The 11,063-nt window shown below is 37.8% G+C and overlaps 1 protein-coding gene across 1 annotated transcript in view; it reads right to left on the bottom strand.

Annotated features, from left to right (window-relative positions):
- Nucleotides 1-4,366: 4,366 nt before the first annotated feature.
- pard6b (par-6 partitioning defective 6 homolog beta (C. elegans)) overlaps nt 4,367-11,063 on the bottom strand; it is a 34,387-nt gene continuing 27,690 nt past the window's right edge. The window contains exon 3 of the mRNA XM_088332277.1: nt 4,367-9,538. Within this exon, the coding sequence (XP_088188403.1) occupies nt 8,628-9,538 (911 nt within the window). The 3' untranslated portion in view covers nt 4,367-8,627. The remainder of the gene's footprint in view (nt 9,539-11,063) is intronic.

The following is an 11,063-nucleotide window of genomic DNA, read 5'->3' as shown; positions in this document are numbered from 1 at the left end:
ATCCCCTGATCTAAAATTTACACGAGGAGGAGGAAAAACTAAAAAACCTCAGCATGAGGAAAATGAAGAAACCTTGAGAACGGACTGCACATGAATTGATCCAGATCAAATCCAGATACAAAAAAAACAATATTGGCAAAGTACAGAGAGGAACACAATGGCGTCTGATTCATATAGCAAATGGAAGACGCAAGTAAATCAACATTGTTATTGTTATAATTATGTTATTATAAGATTAAAAATAATTATTATAACTGTCATTAATTGTTATTATTGTCATTATTGGTGTCTAAATGATATTTAGTGATTACTCGCGTTATATGGTTAATAGATGGGTAAAACTAAACTAAAATAATCTGGTATTATTATAACTGTTATTATGATGATTATCACTATTTTATATATATATATATATATATATATATATATGTATATACTGTATATATATATATAGGTGCAGCATGACAGCGCAGTGGTTAGCGCGTGTGCGGCACAGTTCTGTGGTCATGAGATCGAACCTTCCTGTCTGGAGTTTGCATGTTCTCCCTGTGTCTGCGTGGGTTACCTCCGGGCACCTCGGTTTCCTCCTAGATTTCGAAGACATGCATGTTCAGGTTAATTGGCCGGTCCAAATTGTCCCTAGGTGTGAATGAGTGAGTGACTTGTCTGTCCCTGTGTGCCCTGCGACTGGCTGGCAACCAGTCCCCTGCCCACTGCCCAAAGATAGCTGGGACAGAATAAAATAAAACAGCAAAATCCCTATTTATAAGTATAAATTAAAATGTTAAAAACAGAAAAGAAAAATATCAGCAGTGTCTGCTTAAGATTGGAATTTAAAAAGCTTTAAGTGACTGATTCAGCTTCTTCTGCCACTGAGAGCCTTTAATATCATTAAAAATACGACTCCTCACCCGTGTTGACTCTGGGTTTTTTTTTATGTACATTACTTTCTTCATTTTTGACCCCGCCCCAGAACCCCTGAGACCAAGGGTCTGAGTGAGACTGGGCCAAATCAGGTTTTCCAAAGGAAAAGCTTTGATTAAGTCAAAGTCAGCTTTATTGTCAAATCTGCAGCACAAACAGAAAATTGAAATTGCGTTTCTCTCAGCCCTCAATGTCAAGAAAATAAAAAAACAAAAACCCAATGCCAGGACACACTACACTAAGAGACACATGTAGACAGTACGACATATAAATAGACGGTGCACACATAAGTCATAAAGTGCATAGTGGTTCTAAAGTGTTAAATTGTTCAAGTGATGTAGTTTCCTGAACATTCCACTGTTCTCAAGTATATTTTTAGATTTGCTACAAAAGATAAGACCTAAATAAACGATTAAGAATTAAAGGGAAAATATGAATGTGAAAAAGTACAAGTTAATCCGTAATTTGCAAATGGCTTTACTTACATTAAAGCAGTTCTTCTCAATTATTGTATGTCGCACCCCCCTCGGAAGAAGAAATCCTCTGCACTGCATTAAAGGGATGATGTGTATTATTTGACAACTAGAACTTGCTGTATTGGTGTAGTGAAACCAGAAATGAATGCAAGGAAGAATACAAACTATTGAGACTCAAAGTGACTGCACAATTTTACATCGCCCAATTTCTTACCCAGCAATTTTGAGGTTTTTGGTCACCCGTAGCAACAAGATGGCTGACAACAATTTCATGTTATGTAAAACAAATGCAAATTTCTTTATATCAAAGTTGGTGTATTTTGGATTCATTTTCAAAATCAATATTGTTCTTTGTAATATTTGTTTCTACCAATAGGATGTGCTAAATAATAGAACTGTCCCTTTGAACTTTCATATTAAGGTGGTGTCAAACGGTCACCCCGCGGGCCGCAATTGGCCCTCGGGCAGCATTATTTGAGACCCCTGTAAAATCTTTTACGATTGCTTTAAAAATGAATTGGCCTAGCCCTAGACGGTCCGCCCACTGGGTTAAAGTTAAATGGGAAACACTGTACCTGTAATTTGATTATCTTTTTTTTCTGTAACTGTAACAGAACACAATAACATTTTTTTGTATCCTGATTCCGTAATGCTGTTACATGTATTCTGTTACTCCCCAAGCCTGTATAAATACAGTATGCCTCACCGTTTTAATTTATGAAAACTCTCAAAGTGACCATGTCCGAATGCATTTTTGTTGCGCGACAACTCTGACGCCAACGAGTAAGGTTCAAAACCTACAACAGTTCTGCTCACAGGCACAGTATATGCAAAACACTAGATAGGACACGGTGTGCCTATGCTAGTTGGGTCAAACTATCAGAACCTTCCACTTCATGTGGACGGCGGAAAAATCAAAAAGAAAATGCCTGATTGTGCTGCCTCTGGATGCGCTCAACGCCGTACTATAAAGTCCCGGAAAGCTGGAACTACCTTTCGTAAGTGAAAATCTTTTTGGCTCGATTTTTTTTTTTTTTTTTGCATCACTTAATCTTGTTAAGAGCTTTAGTTGCTTAAGTACCTCTTGGTGGGTTACATTGTTTAAATGTTTTTGACGAAAAGGCTGCACCACATAACCCGAGTCACTTCCCTTGAGTTACAGGTTAGGAGTACAAGAAAAATATATTGTAAAACGTTCAAATTTCAAGTTTATTGTGCAGCTGTCGGATGAGGTGGCTCATATTGTCAGAGAGCACAAGGAGCTCTATTTAGAGAAACTGAGGATAGCATTAGCAATGCTACCTAACAAGCCATACAGTCTTCCTGCTGACGTATTCATACATCTGAATAAATCGTTCAGTCTATCCGACTTCAGTCCACACCATCTGTACCACTATATTGTAAATGGAGTATCCCCATACACCATTGCTGGTCTAAAAACCTATAAAAGTCTGGATGCTTACCAGTTCTTATCAGTCTTGTGCCGAAAAATTAACTCCCGACATTATCTCTTCACCAAAGATCCACAACTCTAAATCTGGATTAGAAACTCACCCACAGCACAGGAACTAATCACCATACTAAAATGTGATGGTTATATTCTTCTATCACGGTTATTGGTATTTGTTCAACTAAACTGCCTATTCAACTGCCGTGCGCCCAAGTGCTTCTGCCGTCCGACATGGCTCTCATTCTGCCAGAGATGGCAACGTGACATCACGTGCAAAGGCTCGATAGTGTATATGGTCACTTAATTAGATATCAAAACTAGATTAACTTCCTTTAATTTTGTATTTATCTTCTTTTTTAAATATTTTTATACATACAGATTTGTATTGTTTTTTTCTGCCTAGACTGGCAAGTGAATAAATTTTGCTATGTATGTGGTTATGTGTGCATATATATGTATGCGTGTGTGTGCGTGTGTGGTTATTAATTTACCTTAATTAATAAATAAAGCACTGTTAAAAAAAGTACACAGGTTTATAAAAAAAAAAACTTAAAATATCATTTAACACTGACATCAATTCGTAAATAGTTTTTTTTCCCCAAAGAGTTTTGGAGAAAGTGTTAAAATTTAAATATTTTTTTGCAATTTGTAGTTGTTATTTGGTGTTTTTGATTAGCGTACAGAGAAAGCTTTTTTACGTTTTATTATTTATTTTCATTCGTGTATTTTTTTAAATCAACTTTCCGTAATAAAAGCACGAGCTGACGTTGACAAAGAATGCTACCTGCATAAGCAACGGTTGTAAAATGAGAAAGTTATGTTTTATTTTCAATTTGCCTCAACTGGAACGTTTACCCGACCAATGTGGCCGCCACGCAGGCACGCTCGTTAGCGGGCTGCTACAGGGCGCGGACTTTTCTTGTGTTCTTCATATCCGTGGTTCTACCAACCTTTGGAACAATGCGGCAGACATTTTCCTCTTAGCAAAGATGTCATTATTGCTTATATTACGAATAACATTTGCAGGGGGACTGAGAACTGTTGCAATAAATCTAAAATGTGTGCTTCCAAATTTATTTTCATCGATATTTTGTAAATTTTACATTTGCTCTGAGCTCAAATAAGGAGCGAGTTTAACAATGGCAAAATTCATCCTGTATACAATGATCTGATGCTATGTTGCCCTGTACTACAAATAATTTGACAGCTAAATTTAATTAAAATGCTGAGAATTGCGATTAACAAGCACGTCCCATTTAATTACTTTAATTTCAGGCTCCGTGTTTGCCCGGATAAAAAAAAATATTAGTTTGGACCTTGAGGTGTATGTCAAAATGCAGCCTAATACTTCTAAAATTAAAGTAAAATTATTGGAAGAAATAAAAAAAATCTAGTTCCGACAGGAAACCAAAGATTCCTGCAGATGGCGCCAGAAATTACTTATTTAATGGAAGCGTCACAAAATAAAACGCAACAGTATTTCACAAAAAACAATATAAAATCAGGAAATTCAAAAGACACTAGATATTACTCTTTATTATTTTCATTCGGATCCTGAAATCAACAATTACAGGCGTAGTTCTATTCATTTGCACATCTCCAGTAGAGTCTTAAAGTGTATTCACTACATGTACATCATTTAAAGCATCGATATGAAAATACTGACAATCTTCATTAAAAATCTATATTTACCATAGCATTTATCTGGAAAGCTACTGCCATAGCTCAAAGACTTCATATTAAGAAAAGAAAAGAGACTCAAATATCAAAATGTTCCTTAACATAAGAATTCACAGTATGAAAAAATAATATATTTCCGTTTTCATAAGTCGTTTAAGGCAAAACAACAGTCAACTACTAAAAATCATCTCCAGTGGTCAAATAAATCTACCATGAGATTTTCTCAAACATATTTTTCAAGAAAAAAAAACATATTGGTTAAAAAAAACTAAAGTCAACAAGCGTACAAAGAATGAAAATACTTCAGAAATTGACATGATTAGAGAATAAATAACAGTGTCTCTGCAGTTACAATCTCTGTGTCCTGTCGTGCCATTTAATACAATATGTGGAAATGTATTATCGTTTTGTTTTAACTGCTGGAATGAGATGCCGTGCACACAATTTTTCCAGTTCACATAAAAACTTAAGTGTTCAGCCAAAAACAGAAGCGTAATGCAAAAGTGAAATGGGTGTTATTGTTTGTAAGCTTGACAAACACTTGTTTCATTTTGACATGTGGAAGTTACTGAATTGTGAACTATTTAACATGTATTTGTCAAGGATACAGTTTAAAGCTGTGTAAGATGCCGTGAACACCCTCTCGAAAAGATTGGGATTTACAGTTCCTAGCGGAAGTTTTGAAAAGAACTTTTTGTCATATTGACACATTTGAGGCTTCAAACTTAAAGCTAAAAAAAGTAAAAATAAAAAGAGTTACTACCTCAAAGGAGGCCAATATTTTTGCAACACCCACTTTTTAATGTTGCACGTGTTAGCACAATATAAAATATCTATTAAATTTGATATCTTTTCACGATTATGTGTTACATGTTGCGGTTTTAATAGAAAATAGAGTTTTTTCATCTATAAGTTTGGAAACCTGTAATATGGCACTATGTCAAAATGTTCTTGGGGGCCAAATACTTTTGCAAGGCCCTGTCAATTTTACCTTAGCGAGGATCAAAACAGAAACATGCACAAAAAATGTGATAGTGTTGCAATCCCGTTTCAAACTGGTCCAAACATAAACAAAGGGATGCTTTTACAGTTCTTAACTACGTCTCCAAGGGACTTTACAGCAATAAAACTAAGGTGAAGCACCCATGTCAACACATCCTAGTAAACTGTGGACTTGCGAGAAAATGACCCTGTAGATCCAGGAAGTATGTGGGGGAAGATATATGGGGGGGAAAAATAGTATTTGTTTTGCACTCAAAGAACAGAGGGAACAGAGTTCTTGCTAAGTAGACAATTCATCCCAAATACAGGGAAAAGTCAAAATACAAAATTTGTGCGGGATGTTCGAGGGTAGGAAGGAACATGGAGTCAAACCTGCAGTCTGAGCGGTGGTGCAACATTTAAACTCGTGAGCGTTTCAGGGATCACCCCTCCTGTAATGTCTTTGGCATTATTGCTTCATTGATGCTGCCACGGAGGGATGAATAAAGACCACAAAGACAACCAAAAATAGCTAAAATGCAACCGTACCAATGAAAGGTTACAAATATAGAACATCAATAAAAACATTTTTTAAACTTGTATGACAGTTCAAGTTTGAACATAATCTGTCCAGCACTTAAAAATACATAATGCAAGACCCACCTCAGTTATTTTTATGCATCAATGAGTGATTATTTGTGTGTGTGTGTGTGTGTGTGTTTCCCAAACAATAAAATGGGAGAGGTGGGAAGGGGGCTGCCTCACGGAATGATTGATAAACAAATATTCTATAAAAATGCATTTTTCATTATTGTTCCTTGGGGGTTTTGATAGAATTAGGCCAAAGGCCCATTCCATTCATATAATGGATAGCGGGGATTCTTAGGGTATATAGCAGGGGTGTCAAACTCATTTTAGCCAAGGGGCCACACGGTTGAAAAAAACATTCTCACGGGGGCCAGACGAGTAAATTAATGGCATAAAGAGTATTCCTTAACGGGAGGGTTGCGGGTCTTTTCTTTAGGGATGTAAGATTTGATTATAAAACATTTATTAAGGGTTTTACTGTCCGTAATATTTTTTTATGATTTCATCTACTGTAGTGTTTAACAATTGTGCATTAAAAAAAGCAAAGCAAAAATTGAATTTATTTCCACTCCTGTATTTAACTCTGGGAAACTCATGCAGGCTGGAAAGTGACACAAATAGCAAACAAACACTAATTTTAATAACTGATTTAACAATTTTAAAGTTTTTCTGCTTTTATTTTTTTATATATAAAATGCTTACCTAAATATGGGAATTTTGCCGTTAGATTTTCTATAATAGAAAGGAGCTGAAACTTCTTTAAACTACTGCTAAGACACCCAGGTGATATTTTTAAAATTTTGGATTGCCTTAAACAGCGTGTCTCTGACTTTTGTTTTGAGTAAATTCAAATCTGGATGGATTTTCAAAATGTTCTGTGGTGGATAAATGGTAGTTAGCTACAAAGGGTATTTTATGAGTGGCTTCTCTTAGCATTCTCTCATGGGTCACATAAAATAGTGTGGTAGGCCACGCTTGGCCCATAGGCCATGAGTTTGACACATGTGGTATGTAGTATACAAATAGATTTTTGGAGACTTTAAAAAATACCTGACAAGATTCGTTAAAAATCTCTTTGTCCCAATCATTACACAGTTATAAAAAGGTACAATTCCCTGATTTGTTATGCTTTAAAAAACACATTACTGTTGAAAATATTATTGCTGTCACAGGTTTAGTCAGGGACTAATATTCTTGTGTACAATTGTCATGCTAAAAAAAAAAGGGGGGGGTCTTGTTTGTGGCCACTGTTGTGTTGCTAGGGAAACTCATCTATTCAAAAGACACTAGGGTGTGCTGTGGCTTTCAAGAAATATTGAAGGGGGGGAATAAGTGCTTCCGGAGAAATGGATTAAGGTTTTTTTTCCCGTTTTGGTAGAAAAAAAATAACAACGGAGGATCATGTTTTCTTTCGTGTTTGTGCATGTGTGAAGGAAAAGGTGTGTTGTGCCTGCAGACTAGATGGTGCCACAATGGCACACATGCACGGCCAATAGTCTGAGATGTAGTGTTTTACATGTAAATGTTAGGACGACGTACAAACATTTAAATAGGCTTTGTGTCCAGATTCAATATTTACATGTCATTGTGCTTCTGCGTCAAAGTCGATGGCGTCAATGGCTGGTCCGTGGCTTCCTCATCGATTGTTGTTCAGTACGTTTGCATGTAGTTTGTTTCATCTAGAACTTTAAAATAAAAAACTTTAAGTGGCGTATTCGAAACAGCCATGACTCATTTACACCAGCTTGTATTGGCCTTTTAAGGTTGATGTAATATCTCACAAAAAGCTAGCAGATATAGTTATTTACAGGATGACTCATCATCTGACAAGTTTTCAATCTCTGTTTTCTTTGTTTATGCCATAGGTATTTTCAGGTTTTCTTTCATGTTGTCAGATGCTCCCAGGGGCATCAAATTAGAAATTGGTGTCGAGAAACTTTGCCCAAGTGGATTTTTAAAACTTGAGCTGGATTTAAAGTATCATATTTATTTGTGTATAACGCGCACTAGTATATAACACGCACCCCTAATATTTGATCAAAAATCAGTCTAAAATTGTGTTTCACTTTTTCTCAGACTAAACATTGTAAGTGACAAAGGTTGTTGAACACCTGTGGCCACAATTTAAATCATTTGACAACCTAAACTATGAATACAAGCCTAATGTAAAATTTACAATGTATTTATTGAATGTCCTTCAACGTCCAATTCATCATCAGATACACCAAAAAGTTGTTTCTTTTGTCGAGCTATTTTGCATTTATGTATCTTTCAGGATGAATTTGTTTTCTCCATTTTCTGACATTAGTCTCTGGTACCGTGACTAAAAATGGTGTGATAACTTGCGGTGACCAAGGTACGATTCCTGAACAATCTTTTAAGATATATTTCGACTGATCAATCATTGCACAAATAGCCTTGTGTGTATAAAATGCGTGTTGTATACGAATAAATACAGAATTTTTAAAATGCTGAGCAAACGTACTGATTATGTGAAAGTCCTAAATGTTAATGTGTGCAGTGCAGGCCTACAGTGTTATAACCGTCCCGTCCTCCTCAAGACTTTGCCTCTTTGTTGCTCTGTCAGGCGACGGCGTGGAAGATCCTGCCTTGCTCAGCGAACTGCTGCTACCGCGGGCAAGCATGGCGCCGTTGACCACAAGGGGTGGTGGCGATGCGGATGCTCGCAAGTTGAGGTGCGGTTCATAGCGAGGAAGCGGGGGCATACTGTAAGTGGACGGCGTGCGGCTGAGGGGCTCGCCGTTGCCCCCCGACTCGATAACCAGGTCTTCGTCTTCCTCGTCGCTCTCAAGTTCACCTACGGGGAAGTTCTGGATGATGTGCGAAGGGGCAAAGGAGCTTGTGGCGAGCCCGGCCGACGAAGCGTAGCCGTAATAGCTAGCGCCACTGTCCGATGACCGTCCCGAGCTGCCGGATGCGGCCCCCCCGCCCCGAACGACGTTGTTCCTCTGGTTGGCCGGCTTCACAGTGATGATGAGGTTGTGACTGTTTGCAATCATCATGTCAGTCACTTGGTCCAGAGACTTGCCAGCCACCTCGATTCCGTTCACCTCTAGAACCTCGTCGTTCACTGCCAAAAGGCCGGTGCTTTCGGCCAGGCCGCCGGGAACCATGCGAGAGATAAAAATGGCGGGGACCTTCTCCAAGCCCTGCGGTGTGACCCGAACGCTGGAGCCGTCACGGATGTAAAAGCCCAGAGGCTTCTCCTGGCCGTGCTTGTACAAGCGCACACGTCTGTGCGTCTCCGGTAGGATGTCCACGTCGATGATGGACGAGACGGGACGGAAGTCCCTCGGGAGGCTGATGATGACTGGCGGCTTTTTCCTGCTGGCATCGGGTCGGAGAAGAACTGCCGAAAGAACTGTGTTTTTCTTTCTTGTCAGTGAATCGGTACCAAAAGTTGTATAATCTGCTTCCTCTGCAAAAGAGAACACAAGGTTCGGACAGAAAATGAATGATGTTTTTTTTTTTTTAAAGGGGGGTTTATTTTGTTAATTGTTTTTTTACCATCAACTATCAATTTTCCCCTTAAAGCCGAGGTGACAGTCATTTTAGCTTAGAGGTCACATAGTAGAAAAAAACATTCTCTCGAGGGCCAGACTAGTAAATTAAATGGCTTAAGTGTTCCTTAGCTGGAGGGTTGAGGGTTCTTTTCTGAGGCTCACATTTACATTAAAATTCAGGAATATATGATTTGATTATAAAATTATTATCGAGGGTTTTTTCTTCAATAGTTGAATCTCTTGAATTAATAAACCGTGCATTTGTAAATTGGGGGATAGTAAATGGACTGCATTTATATAGCACTTCAAATCACTGAAGACCTCCCAAAGCGCTTTACAATGTATTTCACATACACATACACATAATTGTTTCATTGAACCATTTAAGTCTTTCGCTTTTTATTGTTATGAAAATATCTACCTCAATATGGGACCTTTGCTGTTGGATTATATACAGTAATCCCTCGGTTATCGCGGTTAATGGGGACCAAAACGACCCGCGAAAAGTGAAAATCCGCCAAGTAGCGACGCCCCTTCAAAAATGCTTAAAAAAATAATAATGATGATATTAATTTTTTATTATTCTTATAATTATTTTATTTCATTATAATTATTTTTTTAGACCTGCGAAGCACTGAACCCGCGAACGTGGAACCACGAAGTAGCGACACCCCTTCAAAAATGCTTAAGAAAAAAAAAGATTGTTTTTTAAAATTATTTTATTTTGTTATTATTTTTTTAGACCTGCGAAGCTCTAAACCCGCGAACGTGGAACCGCAAAGTAGCGAGGTCCAACTGTAATAAATGTAGAAAGAAGCTGTTACTTCTTAACTTCTGCAAGGACACCTTGTGATATTTATATATTTAATTTTTCGTATTGCCTTAAACAACCAGTCCATGACTTTTATTTTAAGTAAAATAACATCACTGGGTTTCTCAATTCTTTCTGGTTGATTAATAACAGTCAGAAAGTAAAGCTACAGTGGGTGCTTTGCGAGTGTCAACTGGCGACCTCCAGTGGACATACTTAAAACCAGCTCTTTTTTCTCTTGTGCTTCTCTCAGCATTGGCTGGCAGGCCATTTTAAATGATGTGGCGGGCCATAACTTTAAGTGTGCTTAATTGGGTTTCTTTGATTGTTGTCCAGACCTCCAACTTGGATTCCGTGCCTACCCAGTGTCAATATTATTAAGTGTTAATGGTTTACAATCCCCTATATGTTCTAATCTAGGTAATTAATCGCTGACCATTACAGTTAGACTGGGACTGACATGGTTCGCCTGAGAACGTCAAAGAGGAAATAGGCAATATATAACGCACGGATTTGGAGTAGCAAGGGATATGTGATGGCAAACAAGGGCTAGAGGCTACTGTTTTGCAAGTTTCCTACACATGAAAGAGACACAAAAGACATGGCTTTTTGGGTGGTCATTGATACGC

Source organism: Urocampus carinirostris, chromosome 3, assembly GCF_059441175.1.
Source record: "Urocampus carinirostris isolate Australia breed hairy pipefish chromosome 3, RoL_Ucar_1.0, whole genome shotgun sequence".
In the NCBI taxonomy this organism is placed as follows: Eukaryota; Metazoa; Chordata; class Actinopteri; order Syngnathiformes; family Syngnathidae; genus Urocampus; species Urocampus carinirostris.
Note: the sequence above shows the minus strand (reverse complement) of the source record. Positions and strands in the feature narration are given on the sequence as shown.